At 41.1% G+C, this 24,695-nt stretch overlaps 1 protein-coding gene across 1 annotated transcript in view; it reads left to right on the forward strand.

The window, feature by feature from the left end:
• The first annotated feature begins 287 nt into the window (after positions 1–287).
• LOC121523586 (rho guanine nucleotide exchange factor 17-like) overlaps positions 288–24,695 on the forward strand; it is a 96,817-nt gene continuing 72,409 nt past the window's right edge. The window contains exon 1 of the mRNA XM_041808524.1: positions 288–5,927. Within this exon, the coding sequence (XP_041664458.1) occupies positions 756–5,927 (5,172 nt within the window). The 5' untranslated portion in view covers positions 288–755. The remainder of the gene's footprint in view (positions 5,928–24,695) is intronic.

The raw sequence follows: 24,695 nt of genomic DNA on the forward strand, positions 1-24,695 counted from the left end.
GTGGTGTCATGAGAGATATTTATGTTCAAATTTTAAAAATGCGTTAAGTCCACAACTCATCTCTTAATGAAGGCCTTTTTTTCTGTTTTAAACCCCTTACACTGCAACCATCTTTTTCGCAAGGGAAAGGGCTATAATTACACCCAGTTTGTCCACTGTATCTGCCTCCTGCTATCAAAAAAGAGAAAGCTTTTCCTCTCAACTCCCGAGGGGGCCATGACAGCCCCTATACCCTAGTCCCGCCCACCTCCTCTGCCCTATCTCAGACATTAACATGCAAAAAACAACATAAGTCACGGAAAAGCAAATCATGCCAAAATAAGGAATTCACAAACAGTTTGGGAATTAGCAGGGAATGGTGGCCGGGCCCAGGCAGGCGTGCTAACCTGAGAAAGGGCAGACTTTTGGACAAAGTAGGAGGATAACAATGGAAAAGTTGTGTTTGTGAACAGGTTGGGGAAAGTTTTTTGCCCCCTCAAAAAAGTTGTTTCGCTTTTCCTCCAAGCACGGATGCGATTTCCTGGAGTCGGCAACATGTAAGTTTTGGAACAGCAGCTGCACCAGACTTTTTATTCATCACTTAATGAACCTTTGCAGTTTGATGCTTTGCCAGCAATCAAGTTTAAAGAGACCGATTATCGTTAATGTCGTTAGCGTGCCGTGGAAAGTGGACCACAGGTCCAAAAGGTGTTTGGATTTGTAATACGCGTGGAGTCAAAAGTGTTTGTGAAATCAAACAAAGAAAGACATGAACAATGGCTGAAAGAGAGAAGAAGAATGCGGCCGTGTATCGCAGTGTTTCTTTTAAAAAGTTGCACTCCTGGAGCGCCAACAGGAGTGAAGACCAACAACACAAATCAGAGGATTTGGAGGCAGCTGGCGTCGCCCTTCCCCCGGAGCCCAGCAAAGCAGAACAATCCTTGGCGACGCGTAATGTCAGTGTGTCAAGAAAAGTTTCCAAAATCACTGCCACCACCACCACTACCGCCACAGCCAGCCTCCCAACCGCAGATTCAAAGCGAGGCTGCTCCACTCCTCTTTCCTCTATTTCTCCATCCATCCGCCAGCTCACTGAGAAATTCAACAGCAGCGGCTCCTCTGGGACGCACAGAGCTTCGCCGGGAGACGACGCAGCAGTGACGCGGGGAAGCAGCACTCTTCCCCGGGACAGGAGCTCCAGGAGTGACCTGTCTCCGTCTCGGTTATCTTTTCACGAGGACAGCGGTGGTGGATGTGACTCTATAACGACTAAAGCTTTTCTTACTGAAAACAAAGGGCAAAAGTTTCACTCTGGCACAGATACTTTGTCAGACTCGGACTCAGAGAATAAAAGGGAGAAGCGGATTTTAGCACGTTTTTCAACAGACAGCAGCAGCAGCAACCCTGGTAAGAGAGATTATTCAAAGATAAATGCTTGTCCCTCACATCCAAGAAAGACTGTGACTACAGATGAGGAAGAGGAGCTCACTCTTAGAGAGGTTCCTCCACCCTGTAAATCTCACAGAAGTTATTCTACACACCATAATGCTTTTAGTCCACTGCACTCTGACAAATGGCCCAGTGTCACCAAAATTAGGCAAATTTTTGATGAGAGACAAAACCCTTCTAAGCAGCAGAGCAAGACTGACACTTGTGTGAATTTAAAAGCAGCAGGCAGAGGCTCTCTACAAGAGCTCAGCCCCAGTGAGGGTGCGTCTCTCGCTGATAAAAGTGACAAACTCTCACCTTGCAGCTCTGCTAATGAAGCAAGTACCAGTTTAGTGGGAGCTCAAAGCAAAGAAAAAAGGGCAGCTAAATTTTGGCAAGGTATGGACTGTTATTCCAAAAGTGCTTCACAGCTTTTATCTAATGATGAAGAGGCAGAAATAGAAACACAAGGATCTAAAAAGGACACTGTTTCTAGCCAAAATACTTTAAAAAGAAGCAGTCACAGTTGCCACCACCAAAGGATTAAACCATCTCCACACAGATCTCATAGTCCCAGCACTGAAGCAGAGGCTGCCCATGAGACCCACAGGACAACAGTGTTGACATCTGACCCCGGCCCTGACCTTCATCCTCCTGCTACTTCATCTTGGAGTCAATCCCAGAGCTTAGACACCTCCTCCTGCTCCTCCTTTCTCCAGCAGCCGACAGCGAGGGAGAGAAGGGATAGACAGGGGGTCGGGCTGCCCAGGGATAGTTTACATTCCTCACATAGCTCTTCTAGAGCGCCAGCCCCCACCTCCTCCTCCTCCCCCCTCTCCTCTGCTCCAGCTCAAGATAAAGCCATTACCTCCTCCTCTTCTGTAGCTCCCTTCACTGAGCTAGAAGCCCCAACAAGAGTTGTCTCTCCTCTCAGCTCCCGCTGGAGGTTCAGCTCCGGGGACGAAGAGGAAGAGCACACCAGAAGAGGAAGAGTAGGTGGAAGAGGCGGTTGGAGTGGTCCTTCTGGCCTGTCTTCATCCATCACCTGTAGACCAGGAGAAAGGGGCACCACAGAGCGAGGAGGCAGCTATCTATCCCGCAGTAAAAATGGCTGGTTGGGTGCAAAGAGCATTGGTAGATCTTCAGGTAGTGAAGAGGACAGCCCTGGTTGTTTAGGCCCCCACAGTCGTGAATCAGTGCGCCGCCGCTCACTGAGAAAGAAGAAGAGGGTCAGTGGCACTCTCACAACAGGCCGTGATGATTATGGCGATCATGATGGCGAATCAGAAGACAGTGACAGTGACACAGCCTTGACGATGGAGCACATAGAACAGCGCCACCAACAGTACACTGCGGGAGAAATTGCGGGAAAAGTATCTCGGAGCCACTCTGCAAGACTGCCCAGCAGTCACAGCAATAGAGCCAGGGTGCAGCAATGGGAACATATGTCGTCATCGCCAACGTCCAAGACACTTCCTGGTGTATCACGAGTGTCAAAGGTCAACATACTCCCATTTGCTTCCAGTCCAGGTGGATCACGATGTAGCAGCCGGTACTCCAGCACTGAGACACTAAAGGAGGAGGACCAGGCTAATCGTTCACCAAATGTGTTTGGTACTCCTTCATCATCCATGCTGAGTAAAACATACCATGGGAATTTTACCATGTATCGCTCCCCCAGCTTTGGCCATGGGGATAACTTTTCCCGTACACCTGTGCGAGTGCGACCTAAGATTGTGCCAGTCACCCCATTACCTGGTGTGATTGCTAGAGAAAGTGGGGTCTCTGAAGGGGTTAGAGATGGGGAGAACATTAGGAGGACAACAGGTGGTGATATGGTGGATGATAAATTAAATAACAGAATATCCATGTCCAACCCAGACATCACCTCAGAAACAATGTCACTCTTAAATTTTCTGAAATCTGACCTATCAGAACTTAAGGTGCGCAAAACAAATCAAGGGGTTGTGGAGGGGTCATCAGTGTACAGGATGGGGTCAAGGACTCATGGTGGTACCCTTCAACCTTCTGGGAACCGCCCATCCCTGAAAGACCTCACTGCTACCCTGCGGCGTGCAAAATCTTTCACTTATGCAGACAAACCAGCAGCATCCAGGAGGGGTTTCTCTACTGGTGGCACCACAAAGAGGAGCTCCTCTGAGCGGCAGCTTGACTGTGATGGAGATAGGGAAGGAGGGAGGGGATCTGTGTCTGATCGGGAAGTAGAAAGTGATGGAGGTGATTTTCGGGTTGGGCGAGGACAAAGGATGAGAGACTTTGGATTTGATGATGAAGAAGGAATTATTCCTCCATTTCAGGAGAGATATGTGCTGGAAGCCAGGCAGGTCATTCGAGATATCTGCCAGATGAGTTCCAGGGAAGATGATGATGATGATGTAAGGAAAGCTGACAGATATTTGAAGGATGATTTTTTTCAGGGAAAGAAGGCAAATGAAGAGAAACAGAAATCAGGAGTTAACGTAAAGGATGAGGCAAGGACAGATCAAGGGGCTGAGTTAAGAAACACGAAAGACAGGGATAAAAATGAGACGGAGAGAGAGAGGGAGAGGAGCGAGAGGGATGGACAAAGTATGCAGTTGGAGAAGCTAAACAGTAGGGGCACAGAGTACCGGGAGAAGGCGACAAGACAGAACAGAGAGATGGAGAAAGCCTTACCGAAGGGTGATTCAGAGGAAAGCATGTTCTATGACCGTTCTGTGGATGAACTCTCAGGCCATGAGTCTAGTTTAACAGATGAAGGGATTGTGACAGAGCCAGAAACAGGCCCCACTGACCCCGCTGAGAGGTCCTTCTTGGGGTCAGCAGGAGTTAATATGGGGTCACAGGTTGCTAGGGATGTGCTAGGGCAACCAGTCACCATATGGAAGCAGTCAGCTCTCCATGAGGCAGAAGGGTTTAAACAGGAGAAAGAAGAGATGGCAGAGAATGGCACAAATTGTACAAACCGTCCAAATGAAGTAAGTGCACCTTCCTGTTTGCCTATTCCTACCCTACTGGTTGAGAGTGACAGTGACAATATGGAGCTCTCAAGTACTGCTGCTTTCAACAATATAAACAACACAAGTGAGGAGGTCAACACCAACAGCACGGTGTTGCAGAGGTCAGCAGGCATCATAGGAGGACTTGACTCCCCCACAACCCCGAGTGCTATCCGTCGAAGGCGCAAGTTCTCTCCATCTGGTAACAACAACACAGGCTCTGATTCCAGTAATGGCAGTAATGCAGAGTCAACTACAGCAGCTGGTGGAAACGGGGAGTCAACTGTTTACCGCTCCCTCAGTGACCCCATGCCTCAGCGTCGCTGTTCGTTGGCAGAAGATGGAAACGGCTTTTCCTCTGTAGACAGCAACCTGTTAGGATCCCTATCTGTCAAAGGAGGAGGCGTTCCAGAGGCCTCTGTTGTAGCTGCCTTATCAGAATATAAAGGCAGTGTTGCTAGCGACTTGTCTGTTTACAGTGATGGCGGACTCCGTGATGATGGAGTTGGCGACTACAGCGGGGTGATCAGGAGCATCGTAGCTGAGCCAGGTGCAATGGACAGACTCATGACAGATGACCATGGCAATGGTAAAGCCCCAAAGAAGAAATCATTCAGTGACCCGAGTCGCCGAAGCGATGCCCCCTTACTTTCTCAGAATGACCCCCAGTTCAAAGGTCAGACTGGTAGCACTCAGCCAATAAGTGAATTGGATCAGCCTGGCCAGATCCCACCATCTATCAGCGAGCCAATCCTGAGTGAGCAGAGAGAGGAGCTGTGGGAGTCTGAAGTGAAACCTCAACCAGTGCTGCCAACACAGCCACATCCCCATAACAGCAGTAACAAAGTCAAAGTTCACTCCCAGTCCGAGTGCCTTCAGTCTGAAAACCTTGATGATGAAGATGATGATGTGATAGACCAGGGGGAAGAAGAGTGTGAGATACACAAGTTTAACTTTGACCTCAAGCTAGCTGAGGTTCTGTCCCCAAGAATGGTCCGACGGCCTGTCAGAAAGCGTCCGAACAGGCTGGCTCAGTTTTTCCCTCATGAGGACCCATTTGAGCCCCAAGAGATGGGTTCAGAGGAGCAAGAGGATCACAGCGACCCAAACGATCTCACCCCTCCTCTTCCTCCTCTTCAATCCAAACCCAAAACCAGACCCAAGCATGTCCGCCATGCCAGTGAACCCACCACATTTATACCCATCTCCCCACCCCCACAACTTCAAGTACTAAGGAAAGCTGCTGGATCCACTACAGAGGGTCCAAAGCCTTCGGGACACAAGACCCCATCATTGGAGGATGTGACACAGAAATATATTCTTGATCTGAACACTGCTGACAGGGACACTGAGGGCCAAGGGCCTCCTCCAGCGGCAAGGGAAGGAGGTGAAGGATTGGTGTCAGCTTCAGAAGGGACCAGTGAGTCTAGCAGCAGTGGAATAACAAAAGCTGGACCACAGAAGAATAGCACGGGGGACTCTGCATCCACTGCTGCATCACAGAGGACAAAACCCAGAGTGGTGAGTCAACATTTCATTCCTGTTTTTTAGGGCAATGTCACTTCTCTTATTTCATGGTGTCTTTTATTTGCCATGAGGATTTTTGTTATAGTGGTGGAATAGAAAGGGGTTTGCCAAAACCTCTTTAAAGCAGCTGATTGTCATTTCGAACAGTTGTTTTATTCTTGCAGTTATCCAAAATCAACCAAATTAGCATGCATGTGCCTGAACTTTTCGGAAACATGGTGAATCAGAACTATTATGGTTACTGTCAGAGTGCATTTGGGAGCAGTACTCAAATGCAAAAAGCCGTTAAAGGCTGAGCAGTGTAAAACAAACATCAGAGGATGTTATTAGTTTGATTAAACAAGTCTCAGACAAGGGACAGAAGTAGGCTCACTGACTGTGTGTGCATGGATTTGTTTCAGTCAATATTGATTGCCCCTGTGCTATGATTACAGTCATAGAGAGGGGATATTATAAACATTCCACCTAAACATAGATTGGGTCTGTGATGCTGCATTTACTCACTAGTGTCTAAACACTGGAAACCTCATTCTGGTGTGTTATATAATACCAGTACAAAGGTTAGCTGATTGGGCTGTGGCCAAGAATCTATATTTGGATAACCATAAAAAAACAATGCTTTGACATCACATGGTTAAATGTAGCCAAGAGTTGTTGCAAACATGAATACAGATGGGCACATAATCCCTGCCCTGTTTGGTTTGTTAGCAGTAGCCACTCATAAGGTCTGACTGTGTAATCATACAGAGCAGAGGGAACTTAATGTGTCTGTTTGTGTGAGTTTCTAGGCATTCACAGTCTTCCTGTCTGTGGGCAATTTAATTAATTTTCAGCCGTGCACACAGAAACACACACAGTATGTCTCTCCTGGATGTCTGTGCCGAAGTCACTGCTATTATTCTGTCATGGGTGTGACTCTGAATAGGTGTGGAGAAAGTGAAAACAAGCCAGGTAAGCCATCTTGTCTGAGCTCCGGACAGAGACACATCATGCATGGTGATGTACTTTTATGGCAAATATTGCCAAATTCAACATGTTGTGTCCACCCATTATGTTTACCCTCTTGTTTTGATCTGTTAAATTTGACACTCATGACTTTAAAGCCCATTGTCATTTACTTAAACTGCCCTGGCCTACATTAATTGCCTTTTATTTGACTTCCTTGCTCATTGTTCCTCTTTGTTGTTTTTGCATCAGTAGCAGAAGCTGGCCAGTGACCTCACCAAGCAGGAAACTGCTTTAGAGAAAAGGAAGTTGTTGTGGCTACTGAAGTGTTTGATGATAGCTTCTGTGTGCATGTGCTCTCTATTGTGTCGAGTGCCTGCATGTGTTTGTAAAAGCTGGTTTCTTCTCTTTTCTGCTGTTTGACTGTGTATGAGTGTGTGTTGTTTGCCCTGAATATATCAATGGCTTGTTTCAGTGTTACGAGCCTTTAGTTTCTGCCAGCACGCTGCTGTATAGAGAGACTTTCCTGCAGCTTTGGTGTAGTGAAGTGTGTGTGTAAGATTTGGACTTAATTGAACAACTGTGCCAAGTGAAAGTGGAGCAAGACAACTCTTTTTTTTTTTTTTTAGAAGAAGAAGAAGAAGAAAGTAAGAAGGTGAGAGAGGAAAAGAACAAGTCTTTTCCTTTTCTGGAGAAAGGAGTGTGGCTCATTTAATCTGCAGCAGAGCGCCAACTATCTGACATCATGTCTTTCTTTAATTTAATCCCAGTAAATGTTACAGATTAACTCTTCCCCTCAAATCTGTTTGTGCCCTTTTGTCCTTCATCTTCTCCCGATTTTTATCATTTTCTAGTTCAAAGTCTGCAGGCTTAAAAAGTCCATCAGTCAGTTGCAACCCTTTTCAAAATTTTATTTCTAATTCTCAAGCATTCTTCCTTGTGTTATCTTTGTCTTTATCCTCTTTGCTGTCTTGCTCGCTGTCTCTGTGGAACATTGCAGTTAAGTGAAGTCATACCGTTTGTCTCTGTGTGAGGCAGGCTGCTGAGCAAAAAGTCAGGTGGAGAGAGAAGGAAAGACAAAAAAAGAAAGGGATTGGAAGGAAACACAAGCTAAAAAATGTACAAAGATCAAAATAGAACAAGAGAGACCTGAAGAATGAGACTGTGATGGAGTTACGGTTGCATGTAAAATGATCATGGATACTCACATCTGTCCTGATGTGCTGTGAGTAAAAATAATGTTAAGTTTTTATTGAGTCAAAGCCTAATTTCAAAGTTTAATTTAACATGTGGAAGGTTAAAGGCATCAAACTAGGAGATACAGAAGGGAAGATCAAGTAATAAACATCAATCCACTCATATAAAAACCTTTAGTAAGATGTCTTTTATGAAGATTTTTCTATATTCTAATGTGAAGACACATTTATTAATATAACGCTGTATGTGGGACAAAAATGAAGTTTTCTATCCTGCTATCCCATTTAGCAACAGTTTTAAATATGGATTAAATAATGATCAAGGATGTATGGAAACTTTTTTAGCATCAAACAAAAATTAGCATTAAGAGAACAAAAAATGTGATCCAAGCAAAACAATCTTCACATCAAGAGAAATAATTTGAAATAGCAACCAAATTATTAGTCTTTGAATTTTGAACATCTTTTTGTTTACAGTTCCTGTTTTTCTCTCTCAGTGATCAGACTTTTGCTCTTGCTTCTCAGTTTTGCGTTTGCGCTGCCTGAACCTTTGTTTGCGTTTCTTGAGTTTTTGACACAAATCTCATTCCATAGGATGGAGGAAAAGAAACTGGCACTGGAACGGTAGCAAGCCACAGTGGTTCACAGAGCCATTTCCCAGCACTGGCTTCTTCGTGAACAGCACATTATTAATCTGGGGGTAAAGGGGCATTGCTAGCCTATTAGTTCAGCACAAGACTCTTCTGATCTCTTGTTTCCCTTCATCTGGATACATGGTGTTAGATGATGAGGTCTGCAGGACTGAGTAATTTGTGATAATGATTACCTCCATGCCAGGTAAATCAGTTAACCTGTGGTAAATATCACTGTATTGTTAAGTGTAGGGATCATACTCAATGTATATGGACATTTTCTGATGATAATTAGTGTCGGGGTCCATTTAGAGCTGTTAAGTGCAAACTTTCCTCTGTTTCCTTTCATTCTTAATGGACATTATGGATTAAGTGATTGCTAACAATCTATAACTGTAGTTTCTCTGCATAAAGTCTGCATAAGGCTGACTCCCAAAACTCTCTGTTGGCTTTTCCTGGAAGGATGTGTATGCCATCACCCCATGGTAGCCATGCTGTTTTTCAGGCCTCAGAAGGTTACTGAACTTGAGCCTCAAAAAGGTAACTTGAACACATAGGTTTTCTGTATGGTGGTTATGTCCATTACTTTAAGTTCATACAATTTATATGTTGTTAAAAAAGATGCTGTTCTTCTTGAAAAATTGACTCTATGAGTATTATAAGATATTTTTGGGGACTTTTTTGCCCTTGTTTGATAGGAAAGCTGAAGAGAGATGGGAGTGGACTGTTGTACCAGCTGATCCAAAATAGCACCCATACCTGCATAAAGTAACAAAATAAGCCAAAATAGGGCCTTGTAACACCTTTATCCGCTGATTACCTCATACACTGTTGATGAGGCCAGTACAGGTGGAAGAAGTTTCCAGCTCCACAGTACTAATAGTAGAGGGATAGAGTGGAAGAGAAAAACGAAGAGATGTAAAGCAGACAGAAAGTTTGGTTTGGACTCTGTTCTGCATGGATTAGGTCTAAAAGCACAGTGTTTATAGTTTTAGATTTATGACTGACTTTGTTTTATCAGGCCACCCACATAGAATCAAATACTTTCCCCCTGCCCGGACTTTTTCTTTCACTGCCCGCTCCTCTGCAGACATAGTTTAGCTGTAGGAGAACAGTAAAGGTAGAGATGCGTTCATACTAAAAACATTAGCTGGTTTGGCCCAAGCTGTACACGCCAGTCATATTGGTAGGATGTCACATAGCCACATGCATGTCTGCTTTTGAATGTGTTGACTGTACTGTAATTATACAGCCTAATTTAAGGCCTGTTATTTGTAACTCTTCAGCCTGATGACAGATATAACAGACACAAAAACCTTACAACTTTTAATTTTGCTTAAAATCCGACAAGGACAAGGATGCAAAGATGCATCTGTTTAACACTCGTATCGGGCTATATCAGCCTTTTTGACAAATACTAGCCATCATTAAACAATGTAGGTATTTCTGTTGCAGATGATTATCTGATGTGTCCTACCAATTCAATGCTGGCATTAAGCCACCAACCAGCTGATTTAGAGAAGAGATTGTCACCCCGTTGGTGCAGGGGTTAGCGCTGTTACCTCACAGAAAGAAGGTTCCTGATTCTAATCCCAGTCAGGGCCTTTCTATGTGGAGTTTGCATGTTCTCCCTATGAATGCATGGGTTCTCTTTTTCTTCCTCCCAAAGACCAAAAACATACTATAAATTGACCATAGGTGTGAGCGTGACCGGTGGTCTCTATATGACAGCCGTGTGATTGACTGGCAGTCAGTCCAGGGTGTACCTTGCCTCTCACCCAATGACAGCTGGGATCGGCTCCAGGCCACTGCAACCCAGAACTGGATAAGTGGTGTAGAAAATGGATGGATGCCTTTCTCATTTGGCAGAAGATGTTACCTGTTGGACAAACTCGTCTGTTGTCAGAAATGAGAGCAAATGATGATGTAGTGGGATTATTATACTCAGTGAATGGAAACAACATTGGCAGTGGTATCAGCGAGCAGCTAAAATGGTTTTTCAGACATCTGTATTTGCTTTGATTTTTACAATTGGGGCATCTCTACAATAAACCGGTGCAGAGGAGTACAGTAATACAGTTTCAATGCAAACAATACACGGTGGGTTCTTAAACTTGCATTTGGTCATGATGTTGAACTTGCCATTTCTTCCAAATATTCCACAAAAAAACTCTGTCTTCTCTTTCATCACCTAGCCAGCTACAGATATGAACTGACACGAGCTGCACACTTAAACACTGAAAATTCTACAAGCTTCAGGCATTTAAAGATTAAATCCATATCGCTGATCATATCTGCTGCTAGCTTAGAATTAACCACCATATTGTTTTCCCACAATGGATGTCTATGGGTTGTGACAACTAGTAGCAGGCTGTTCTGCCGTTTTACATGCTTTGCCAAACAGTGCATGTCTTTACACGTAGAACTCTGAAGAGACGACCTGAGTATCTCATAATGGAGAAAAAGAGAGATGGAGAGCCTGTGATATGTCCTTCTGTGTTACTGCAGACAGAAACGGTTTTGAAAAATGGCTCATAATCAGCCATTATAAAAAAGGGCAAGACTTTTTTTTTTGTTAATGGATATTTTGAAGACTTTTTTGTACAGAATGATTTTATTTTTCCCTTTTTGGTCTCCAAATGATTGGGGATATTAGCATAATTACAGTGTAGCAGTGAGGGTTTTTTTGGTTTGTTTTTATGCGTGATTACTAGAACCAGCACCACGATGTTTAATCTTAACATTTCTGACAGGTTCCTAAATTTTGCTGTGAACTTTGCACCCCCTGTGCACAAAGTGGGACCTCTTATCTCTTTGCTGATCTTATCCTGTACATGTACTGTACACACATAGTGTTTACTCATGAAAAATCTCATCCAACAGGCTCTTAACTGTTGAAAAGCTTTAACATAATTTTTTTCTGTCTTTGAAATTGCAGAAACAAGGCTGCTTTTGCTAACTTTTACTTTGTGGCAGCAGTGACAGTAATATAATAAATAACTATACATAACAATACGTTTTCCCTGATGATTTTCATTGAATGGAAATGGAATTTTGCTTTTGTAAAATGTTTAGAGGCATTAGTAGACATCTCATACTGTAAACAGATAAAAATTTCTTATGGGATCTTTAACTTCACCATTATGCTGGTGTCAGACCAAACCTTGTTACTCCAAAATCACCACTTGTCAGAGACTGACTGTATTTTTCAAATAATTTACACTGAATATTCATAGACAGCATCCTTTTGTCACTTTTTATCCCTTTAAGAATTGTTAAAACCCACTGACAGATGTAAAGAGAGACCAATAGGACTGATTAATGGGAAAATATTAAAATATTGATTAAAAATGGAGTTAAAAGGTTTTAGCCTGGCACCAGCAATAATTACCATTAAATCCACATCATTCTCTGTCTGTATGTGATGCTGTGACAAAGCTTGGGTAAACTGACCTTGAATAAGAATTTCTTGAAATTGTGCACAAAACAGTAGACTGTGCAGTCAAGAACAATAATTAAAAAGAAGCTCTCGTTGTACAGGATGAATTTTAATATTTCTTGGGCTGATTTTGTTCTTTAATGGAAAAACTAGGTGGAAGTGCACCATTAAACCTTTTTCAGTGATGAAAGAAGAGGAAGGAGCTCACTCAATAACTTCACCTGATGGTTTGAAAGCAGACTTAAAAGTGAAGTTAAAGGACACATAGCATCCATGCTTATAAAGGACATGATGTAGGTGTTGAGGGTTCCTTTTCAACTGGCAAAGGTCAGCTAAGATTTAGCTCTGCATGAATGATAAGTGATGTTGAGAGAAGGTAAAGGTGATGGAGGGATGAGAGTAGTTGAAGGTCTCTATGATTCAGTGGATGTGAAAGAAGAGGTGGGATGAATCAGAATCATGAAAAGGCCACAGTGGAGATGCCTGTGGCTTCAGTGACACTGAAAACAGACATCAACTTCAGACTTACTGAGTTTATTTTTCCACTATAGATAGAAAACTGCATCTAGGCCTTTACGGATGACGGTTTTTCTGGAAAGCTGGTGGGATCTAGCATAGAAAGTATGATGACATCCATGTAGATTTAGCAGTTTAAAATAAGGGTTTTTCATTCAAAGAAACAAACACAAAACTTTGGGACTAAACTGGTGCCCTTTTGTTTGCTATGGTTTCAGTTCCTATGTGGTTAGGGTCCCAGGAGAGCAAAGCGCTCTGGAGAGAAAACGTCTTGTACCTCAAGGCATCGTATCCTCTAATCACATACACACATGCAACAAGTTGGGCCTCCCTCTCTCTTTCTCTCTTTAACACACTGACAAACACACACTGATTTGGAGTATTGCTTTTGGGATCAGCGCAACAAAAATGTTTTTATGTTCCCTTGTGTCAGAGTTTGTATCAGTCGTTTCTTTTGGGTATTTAAGGGGCTAATTTTAGAGATATTGAAGTAATTTTGATAGTTAATCAAAGACGACTGAGCGCATATTTAGGGTTTTCATCTACATTTCTGCAGTGATTTGAAATCATAAGCCTTTGATCATGCTACATTTCTATTTTCTCTCTCCATCTTGTCACCATCTTTACGTTTTTGTAGAAGCCTCTCTTATTCTGCTCACATCTTAATGTTGGGAATATATAGTTTGAGACTGCAGCTCTTCAGCTTCATGGGAAATGAAGGAAAAGGGCTGGTTTGCTTAGGCCAGCGCAAAACCCACCAACACTTTGAAACTAAATAATCCCCAAATTGAAAATGTTTAACTGGTACAAAATCTTATATATATATAGAAAAAAAAATGTATTCGTTGGGGGGTTTTCTGAAGTCATCTGCTGCTGCACTTGCTGCAAATCTAGGAAATAACGACCACTAAAAGCCAAAATGTTGTATTTCTTGTCATATTAATATAGTTGTGATCCGCAGGGTTTGTTAGTTTGTTAGTTTGTTTGTTCATTTGTTAGCAACATAACTCATAGAGTCACGGATTTTGATGAAATTTTCAGGAAATGTCAGAAATGGCATAAGGAAGAACTGATTAGATTTTGGGACTGATCTGGGTCACCATCTGGATCCAGGAATTTTTTTTAGAATTCTTTACTATTGGGAGATAGGGCTAATGGTGGAGGTCTGCATGCTCCGAGTGCTTTGCTAGTTATTGATTTAATCATATTAACAGAGAGATAACATAGGTTGTGTGATCATCACTCCAGAACCTAGAACTCCATGTACGCCGGTGGCCCGGGTTCGAATCCGGCCTGTGGCCCTTTGCCCCATGTCTCTCCCCACTCTCTTCCCTGTTTCCAAGTCTATCCACTGTCCTTCCTCTATCAAATAAAGGCATGAAAAGGCCCAAAAATAAATCTAAAAAAAATAAAATAAAATAAAATCAGATTATTCTTACAGTTGTGTTAGGGTCAGGGTTAAGGTAAGATTTTGTTTCTGAATAAAGTCGAATAAAAAATATCCAAAGCCAAAGGTTGAAGATAAAGCCCACCAACTGTTAGCCTGGGCAACATGCCAATTGTTTCTCCAGCTGAACTTAGCCATGGATCAGTTGGACAATACATTGAGATTCCCACTTGACAACCCTGGTCATGTCCTGGTTCCTGCAGCCCATCATTCTGCTTTGTGGGGGTGAATTAAAAGGGCATAGTTGGGTTTATGGGTTTCCTCACTGAACACTTATTATTTTATTAATTTCAAATGTATTTATCATATAAAAAAGAGATCAAACATATTAAGTTGGATTCCAGTTTTGTACTCATTTACACTTCCTGTTAAAGCGCAACTTGTCCATCTTATTTTCTGTTGTGGACACCGACCCCTTAAAGTTGGGGGGACACTTGGCTTACATCTTCAACAGGACTTTAACTACAGAGTAATGTCTGCCTAGCATAAATCGACCTCAGTCGTTTTTTTCTGGTTCTCTGGTTTGTTTCTGCTTTTTGAAGTAGGGTGTTTGTGCAAAATGTCAGACATGATTATCTCTGACCAATCAGCAGAATGTTTTAATGCCCTCTTTATACCTCAATTAAGTTTGGAATTAGGATTTAACTGATGCCAGTAAAAGACCAATTACAAGGCATGTTTGCCAATGGAAAACTAAAATGATCTGTTCAGGATGAGCTGAGCCAAGCCATACTATTCTGTGGGAAAAAAGCCTTTGTTTTTGTTTGAATATGGTAAGGATCCTATGTCTTAAGTTTCATTACATCAGTATACCAAAGGAGGTCTAGTCTTCTTATCTGAAATGAAAACAGATATGCATATGTATATAATTGCTATAAGATATTTTCAGTATTACTTTAGGAAGTGCTGAAATCTATGCTTGACTTTTATTGAAATAAATAGATCAATTAAGCTTGGAAGTAATACTGAAAAGGAGGATCATTTTGGTTAACTCAAGGTTTCTTTGAAGGGGCTTGTAAGCATTTCCAAAATCATAACTGACATGTGTGTCACTACAACAAATCACAACATGAGACTCCATCTGGTTTCTCACAGTGGGAAAGAAACTGTGGGAAAACGGCTCTGGATGTCCTTGCCCTCGCTTGATGACAGTTTCAATATGCTTTGAAAATCTTTAACGTTCCCTTTTAAGGATAGCGACTCGATTCTTTTTTAAATTTACTGCAACTTGCCAATGGGAAAATGATGCCAGTTTAATCTTTTGAATAGAAGCTATTCTGGTTGTTCTTTTTGCTCTTAGGCTCTTTGTTATCCTGGTTTCTTGTCCCATTTGCTTCTCTTCAGACTGTTTCGTTCCAACTCTGTCCTCTCTGTCTGTGTGGATCCACCCAGTGTAATTACAGAGCAGTTTGCTTATGTAAGGAAAGCCTCCTCTGAAACAGCACTTTCTAGAAGAGCTGCTTTTTCAGCTTTTTCGTGTGCACATGCAGGCAGATTTCTTCATACTAAAGTGTTTTTTTTTTTAGTTTGTAATAAACAGCTAGAACAGTGTAACGGTTTACCCCTTCACAGAAGAGCTACATTTTAAACCATTGTTGAAAATCCTCCCCTCTCTTTGGCTTTCATTTCAAGATGAGACTTTTTTATCCCAAAAGATTTTTTACAGATTTGCTATTACTTTTACCAATATTTATGATATAATTGAATTAAATAAAGTTTCAATTGAATAATAGAAAATTGATACTGCACTGCAGGCTCCTGTAGTACTCTGAACACACGGCCATATGTTAAAGATTATGTTGAGTGTATGCCCAAATACACAGTGTGCACTTTTCTGTTTGTTGATGGTTCACATGTGCTCAGCTGCACTGTTGGCTGCAGATCAATACCTTGAATTACCTCAGTTTTTAAACTTCACCTGGTGCCTTTTAATCTCTTCATAAAACAGTAAAGAAAATGCTCTGTGATAACACAAGTTTCTCTAAGGTCACAAAAAAATGAAGAAGTCAATAAATAATAAAAAGTCCTGCTGGTACATCTGCATTTCTTTTCTGTCAGTATTTAACCTTAATAGTCCTGTGGACACTAAACTACTGTCTTTGTGCAAGCTAATAAAGGCGAGAAATTACAACCAACAGCTTTACTGTCACTGCTACTCTTTTCTTTAAGTTTTGGTTGAAAATTTTACAATTCTTTTTTAACTAGTTCAGTTAATAGTAAACCTTTTTGATATTTGCTATAGTGAATTAGTGTTGTCAGCCTAGCAACATCTTAACTTTAACACTGATACCAAATTTAGGATTACAATTCTTAATACTTACGGATACTTAAAGCTGGAAACAATACAAGTTGGGGTGACAGCGACAGATTTGCTAACACTACGTTTATCGACTATCAAATCTTCTTCCTACTAGCAGACTAGCCTGCTAGCTCATATGCTAACCTGTGGTGTTCTGTACTCCACTGACAGGTCTGTGTGTTTATCACTGAGGTTCTTGGTGATCTTGTGTGTGAATTACAGAGCGATTTTAGACATAGCAGGATCTGGCATACAAATCGAGATCCATCAGTGTAGCATATCAAGTTTAGGCACTGTTAATTTCAGTTTTCAAACTTTAATGACTCATGGGAATCAAAACAGTTACTCAGCAATTTATCTGCCTACCAAGTAACTCGTTTCCTTTTTTTGACAAGTGAGGGAATTAATTGAAATCCGCCTTAAGGATATGAATAGCTCAAGATGAGGAGTCAAGCTGAAGGTTTTTGAGAACTAAAGAGTTTATTTAATCATAAATGTCAGATGCCACAGACAGGCACGCGCTAAGAGCAGAGAGAGAGAGTGGTCTGTATTATCATGCATGCATGCGTGCTTTTTATGCACATATCTCTCCCTTATCTTAGACTGATTGTCACTACATTCGTCTCTGCCAGTCAATCACACAATGGCACAACTGTGTCACCCTTCCAACGTGTAGCATACATAATTTGCGGCGTGGTCGGGCACACACACAAACACTCACACACTTGTACATAGTCAAGGCCTTGGTCAATCTGTGGGTTGACTGGACAGTCCCGGCTCGTTCTCTCACTTGTCTTTTGTCATCTTGGGAAACATGACAGCAGAAACACTTCTTTGCCACTCTTTTTCTTCGTTTTCATCTTTTGTCTTATGGCATCTGTTCGCCGGTTTGGGTCATGCTCTAGCTGCCAGTTGAGAAACGCTCGTCAAAATGGTAATGGGAGGAGCTGGAAGAGTCGCAGTGTTGTTCCGGAGTGGCTGCTGGGATCTCGGATTAAGGCACAGGGAGAGGACAATGAGTGGAAAAGAGAACAAGGAGAAGCTAAGGCCAAAGCATCGTCACAGGCAGGTGGAGTTTGTGGTCTCTGTGTGTTTGTAGGGAAGCAGATTATAATGGACCCAAAGTATATGAATGTGACACAGTTATGTTTTTTCTCCATATTTTCCTAATTCAGTTAAATTGTGCAGTATTAACCAACAAGGAATTCATCATGACTTCAAATATTCATTTCACAGAGAGTATGTACACTATGCCTGTGTGTAAAAGTGTGTTTGTGGGTGTGTTGTTGGCAGCTGAATCAGAAGTTAGACATGTTCTGTAATGTTTATTCCCATGCTTCATCAGTAACTTCATCCCAGTCATGAGGGTTTCATTATCACATTCCCCCGTTACATCATCCTCAGCACGTGAATGACATCACTGTAAAACATGACCTTTTTTTCTTACCCATTTGGTTTAGATTTAATTTTACTGATGGAATTTAGACCCATGAGTATTCAGATTTCCAAGTAATAAAGGTTCTTACTGCTATGACTAGCTGGTCAAAGAAGCCATTTTTAAAGACTTGCCTCTTGCTTATTATGGGTTTTAGGTGAGATACACAAAGAATAAGACAATAAATGTTGAGTTTTATGAAATGTCGAATGTACCAGTGATTTATATCAATCAGAGTTGCCACTCATCTGGACAACATAGATAACAATCAACCAACTTTCCAGTCTTGGAAAACACAAAGAAAATGTCCCAGTCCCAGGACCAATCCCAATGTCCTGGAAAATCTTGTGCTTTTCTGGAAAATTCTTTAAACATTATCATCAATAATATCAAAGTTAAATTATGTCCAGGATTATGGTTCCACCCACTATTGGCCTGACTAATTATTTAGGCTGATATTTGGCATTTGACTGATCCTTAGAATGTGAACTGTTTTTAAGGATAATAGATCAAATTAGTTAATCAAAAAGTTTGCTACAATTGTACAAATTGTAACCATAAAACACACAGTCTGAAATAAAATAGAAATAAAAGGCTGGATGACACACTAACCTTACAAGTGTATTCACCCAAATTTCAAAGAATGTAAGCGATAATATGTTCTTAATGTAAAAATAGGACATGCTGCTTGCCAGTGACCTAGGTTTTTATGATACGTTAAAATTGGCAAGCATGTTTGGTTGTTTTGCTAAAGTTGACATGCTAATTTTTTTTTGCATTCAAAGCTTTAAAAGGGCCGTGTCATAAAAAACCCTTTTTCTAGTATTTTTACATAGGGATGCATGCGGTTAAGTCAGCTAAACTTATTACCTATCATTTTTTTATAAACAGGAGCCTGAAATCCCAGATGAAAAGCTCTTTTAAAACTGGAATGAAGACTCCTACCACTGTTAGCCACTGTAGCTTCAGCTAATGTCGCTTCCTGCCTGTTATAGCATTCCCTGGCCCTTTGCTGGACATAAACATGGCTTAGGGGTTAGCATGTTTTAGGTACAGTGCTATGTGACAGAAGCTCGTAATACAGGTGTATGTAGGCACATGTAACTTCTCACCTGAAATTATGAGTAACCACTATAATAATCTGCAAAGAGACACAAAGGCTGGCAGAGCTAGCTGCGGCATGCTCTACACAGCATATCAGGCTCATGTCATACCCATTGACACGATGACCCTGTGATGACTTTGACTGTTCTTTCAGCATTTTCTCCTCTTTAGTCTAGCCAGTTGGGCTTGATCATATTTTGACCAAAACACTGCACAGTGTCATTTAGACTACAGTGGACTGTGTCAAAAGATGGAAAAGGGTATGATATGTCATTTTCAAAAGCTTCAGCAGACTTTAAAATTAAAACATCTCAGTCATTTTTGTTTGTCATTTAACCCTACCTGGGTTTGCTGGTTTCAAATGTGAGCTGGTCATTGTCAGGGGTTTGTTAATGAATTGGACACTGTGGTTAAAACTATGAATAGCAGCGTGCTGTGTCCATGTCATACCGGCTGGAAAAGTTCTGGAATATGATCACTAGAAATGAGTGAGAAATTTGAATAATATAAGGCTTTATGAAGAGGACTAGTGAAAGATAATTTGACACTAACAATGTGCATGTTTGCAACAAGTAAAGTTGGAAGAACTAAAACATACAAAATATATAACAAGTTAGCTTTAAAAGGTAATGTTTAACATGCTACATTTTAACTGTTGGTGATTAATTCACATACTATTATTAGCTTTTGTTTTTGACTTCCAGAAAGTCCTAAAGCATGATTTAGTCTTCTTCCCTTACCCCCTTCACAGGTGAATGTTGACATGCTTCATCTCTTCAGCTGCTTCCAACCTTTGTACTTTACTAAAACATTAAGTCCCAAAATGAGTTTTCACAAAACTATGAGTCAGTCTGAAAGTATGTTGACCTTACCTCAGTCGGGAAAACTTGGACCCATGTGTGTTAGAGTGTGACTGAGAGAAAGACAGAAGGAGACAGAGACATAGGGGTGTAGTGTGTATCTGTATCTGTGACTCTATGTTTCAACAACTTTAATTCTCATTTCTTTGAAGGGATGAAAAGTATTATGGCTTCTGTTTGACTATTACCTCCAGTTTTGTCACTCTTTGTGTCCATGTTGTGGCTGTCTAGCAGACAGAGCTGAAATAATCCAGAGCTTCTGCTGGCAAGTTTTTAACAAGCTGATCAAAACACAGAACTATTATCTCTGCACCTGCTTCAGATATTATCAGATCATTAAAAAGACTGTTATTGGTTGTAATCTCAATTATTAGATTGCTTCAGATGGGCCAGATGCTTCTGCAAGTTTTCCAAGGTTAGCTAAAACCAGAAACAGAAAAAACATAAATGGAATTTTGTTGTAGAATTTGAAAATAAAATGTGTGAATCCGTTGGTTATAAAGCGCTGAAAAGAACTGTTTGGTTCAGGTGCCTGAACAACATTTTGAGCTTTAAAAAGAAATCATGGTATTGGCTAGAAAACTCGTGATGTAAAGTCAAGTCTGTGGACTAAAGACTGGCTCAGTCTACACAAAGTCAGCCCAATTTTGACCTAGCTGCATCGTCACAGCTCATTGTAAAACCTTGGGCCTGATTATGCATGTTGGGAACGACTTTTTGAAGGTTGATATGCAAATTGATGCACTGAATATGGTTGCACATTCTAGTTAATGTGCCAGTTCAATCTGACAAAGCATGCATTTAATCTTAATGTTCTAGACCAAAATATTGCCAAACCACATTGCTCCTAAGAGATGCTATCCATTTGCTTCGCTTGTTTATATCCATAGTAGAACAGGGCGAGCAGGTCCACTTAACCCTTTATGGGGCACTCATTGAAATACTTGGAAATTCAAAATTTAACTGGTAACATTGCAAAGCAGATGGATTGGCAAGACCGGTAGTAATGGCTTATGCTGGTGGAGCTATTAGCTTGGATGAAGCTTTAACGACAGTTCTTATCAGATCTGGGCAATATTTGAGGTGCAAAGGGCCACACTGAGAGCTTTTCTTAGTGGAGAGGTTGTTTTTGCTCCTCTTCTGACAGGCCTTGGGATGAGTTTTATACAACAACAAGCTCCACCAATCATAGCCTGCTGAGCTCAAGTTACTTAATGGAGCTGTGCATGCTTACTACCTCATTTTGTCTTGTCACTCTGATTGGCCTGTGTTGAATGTGACCGACAAAATCTTGTTCAGTCAGCCTCTGAGAACATTTTAAAAAGCCTTCCCTCCGAAACACTTTGTATGGGAGGTTTATGGGATAAATTTGAGGTATATACACTGCAATGTACTGTATATATGCAACAGTCTATCTGGCATGTCAGTTTACTTAACTGGAGCTTCAGCCAGTTTATAACTACTGCCCATCAAGTGGCAGGCAGCTGTGTTGCAGCTAATGCAGAAAATTTGACCAGCATCGAGTATCAACGTATAAAAATATTGATTATTTGCTTAACAGACCTGTTATCCTTGTGCTGACTAGCAAGAGTGATATTTAACCATTTAGTAGATTCAATGCGCTCATCCCTAGGGTTGAATCTAGCTTTTCCCCCTTTCCTTAATTTTTATGCTAAGCTAAGATTGCTGTCTACTGGCAGTGACCTAGGAGTTTATCTCTTCATTGGAAACAGGTATGTAAATTATTTATGAGTTATCATACCAGTAGATGTAAAAGCGAAGTAGACTAATAGTGTTAGCTGACAGAGTCAACATGTGCAACCTGTTCATTAGTAGACAAGGTTTCACGAACCCACTGATATAAAGTGATTGTTCTGGCTGATTTATTTTGGATTTGGATGCCCCTAATATCGTATGCTGTCTAAAAAGAGCTCCAAAGTTAATCAACCCTGAAAGTTTAACAGTCATTGTTGGCAGTAATGAGGTATCAAGTGTGTCAGGACTTAATTTTAGTCTGATTACTGCTGTTAATTTGAAATACTTGAACCAAACCCAAGAGTATAAAAACACTTCCAGTAGCCAGAGACTCTTTCTTTTGAAACTGATCCTGGTTGGAGAATAGAGAAAACTTCATAACATTTCCCAGGTATTCATCCTCCTCAATTTGTGTAGTTTTGTGCGTGCTGACCTGCTGTCCCTTGGCTGTCTCGCTCACATCCAACCATCAGAGTGGAAATGTCTCCAAATATAACAGCAGTAATCACCGTGGCACTGATGACGGTTAATGATGATGGCTGCCATTTATCTGGAGATTGCCGCTATGTGTGTGTTTATGTGCGTAGGCCTCCATAGGTATGTTTGAAGGGCTCACAAAAAGCTCCCATCACCCAGTGACAGCCAGCAGGATTGTGGGTAATCAGGTCTGTTTTTCCTGAAACAATGTCGTCCTTCTTCACTCCTCAATAGGCTTCTTATTTTCAACCAGGCCTTGACTTTTTTCCCCTTCAAACATTTTATTCACACAGTTGGCATTTTGACTGTGCACCTCTAAAATGTTATTGAGAAAGGAGGAGAAATGATGTTCTTTTCTGTCAGGTTGACTTTGTTTTGAACAAAGGTGGGGCACATTTTTAGAAAAACTCAGAGCAGGAGAAATATTTGGTATTTGACCCCTAGTTTGATCAAAGCAGTAGGATTTTTGTCCCATTTATGGTACTGTAAATCAGGCATGTGTTAAAATATGATATCCAAACAGCCACAGGTGAACAATAACATGTCTCTGTTGTAACTGTGTTGCCACATGTAGGTATCTTGTTATCTTGCGGATGTTCATTATTCAGTGAAGCCGCAGGCTCACTGGAAAGCTACAAGGTTGTGAATGAAGGCTGAGTAGATAAAACTCTCCAGATAAGAGGATATGTAGCTGCTAAGAATAGCTTCCAATCCGACCTTGAATCATTGAGATGTGAAGCGAGTAATTTGTTTGCACTTCCCTTTGTTCTGACTTTCATAACCTGTTTTGTGTGAAGTTCTTTTCACATGGATGACAGATTTATCCTCTCCTTCTTCAATATGAATTCAACTGTTCTTTTTCTGATTTTTACTTCCTTAATCCCATGTTAACATTTTAAACTCCAGAGTCCATAATCTGATAACTGCTCTTTATTTCCTCCTTATTATTCAGTATGACTTCATGTCTGAAATAGACTGAAACTTCTGCAAGGCCTTGCTTAAGTCCTTGTATACAGCTGTTGATGAAGTATGCGATATTTATCACTTCTCAGCACAGTGAGGGTTTTCTGAGATCCATTAAGCACTCTCCTTTGTGTCAGCAAAAGTCCAGTATACCACATCTGACTGGCTAGATGCCAGCCAATCACTGCTTACCTGGGGCCACTTACACAAGGCATCTTAAGGCATGTCCTTCTGTTTTCCTGTTTCTGCTGTGTTTCGCTGTCATTTCTTATGCTTATGAAGATAGGGCTAAATAGGTAATTTTCCTTCATTTCTTTTTTTCCTTATTTTACTTTTGCTACTTTTTGTTCATTTTGTATACCATAAAAAAATGCACATCAGATCCAAATGTCTGTTATCGGTCTCATGAACTGCGAATAATTAGTATAAGCCCTGAAAAACAATATCAGTTGACCCCTAATTCAGACTTCCAACAACATGGCAGTAGCATTAGCTGTAAGACCTATCCTATGTGTATTTGAGAAGGTGAAATATCTGTGCGTTTGATTGGATTTGAATTGAGAATAGGCTTTCAAGGTGCATTCATTTTGGGCATTATTTTTTTTGGAAAAAAAAATGTGAACCTTTTGATGAGCCACTGAAAACTTGTTACAAAGCTACAGTTAGCTTGTTGGAGATGATGAAAATGATATCCTTATGCTTAAATGGGCAGACACAGCTCTGATTGGCTCTCTACTTCCTTACAGAATGAACAGTCCTACTTACTTGATTTCCATAGTGCAGCTCAATGAAACATCTCAATAACTTTAATTGACCTTTATAGTACCAAGAGTTTAAGAAGTCATGCTACCATGTAGGTTAAAGTGAAAGAAAAGGCTCCATTATTATGTCTCTGTACTTTAACGTATAATCAGCCTGACGTCATTGTGGGAGCTCCATACTCCTACAGACTTAAAATATCTTTTATATTTAAAAATCACATATTATTGACTTTTAATGTGAAAAATGTGTGCAGAGGTGAAAACAACGTGGATCCTGCCTTTTAAGGAGCTTTTTCTTGTGTGTGATCCTTCTCTTAGGAACCATAATTGTCTTCATTGAGAGGGCAGGGCAGGAAGTGGGTTTGGGGGAGGCATTTTTGACCGACACACATATGCTCACTCTGTCCTGCATCTCCCTTAATGTGTTTGTGAAAGCCAAAAGACAGAAAAGAGGACAGAGAACGTTTAAAGCCATGCTGTATTTAGGTTGGACATTGTTGGAGCTGTGAAACGTTGCGTTTCTTCTGACTGGGGTAGACGATGGCTGCACTATGTGTATTTTTCATCGTCCATGGCAACCGCTGGTGTGGGATCGGCTTGTGTGTATGTTGCAGTAAGAATGTGGTGACATCAGGAGGGCTTGTGTTTCTTTTTGAGCGATGAGGCTGGAAAATAATGTTGGGATTATAAAACCAGTGTTCCTGCCTTTGACTTTTCACCTTTAGCATGTCTTCTCTGAAACGTTCCCCGTTGAGATCATGGTTTCTATATTCTCTCTTTTTGCTTTCTTACTGACCCTGTGTCTGTCTTATTCTTTCTGTCTCCCTCACCTCACCAGCTCTATTTTTATCCCCTCTCCTACTGAGCTCACATCTGGATCTTATTGGCAAAGTGAACAGCCCTTCAGCCATAAAAGACTCTCTGGACTCTGTG

The sequence above is a fragment of the Cheilinus undulatus genome, linkage group 2, assembly GCF_018320785.1.
Source record: "Cheilinus undulatus linkage group 2, ASM1832078v1, whole genome shotgun sequence".
Taxonomy (NCBI): Eukaryota; Metazoa; Chordata; class Actinopteri; order Labriformes; family Labridae; genus Cheilinus; species Cheilinus undulatus.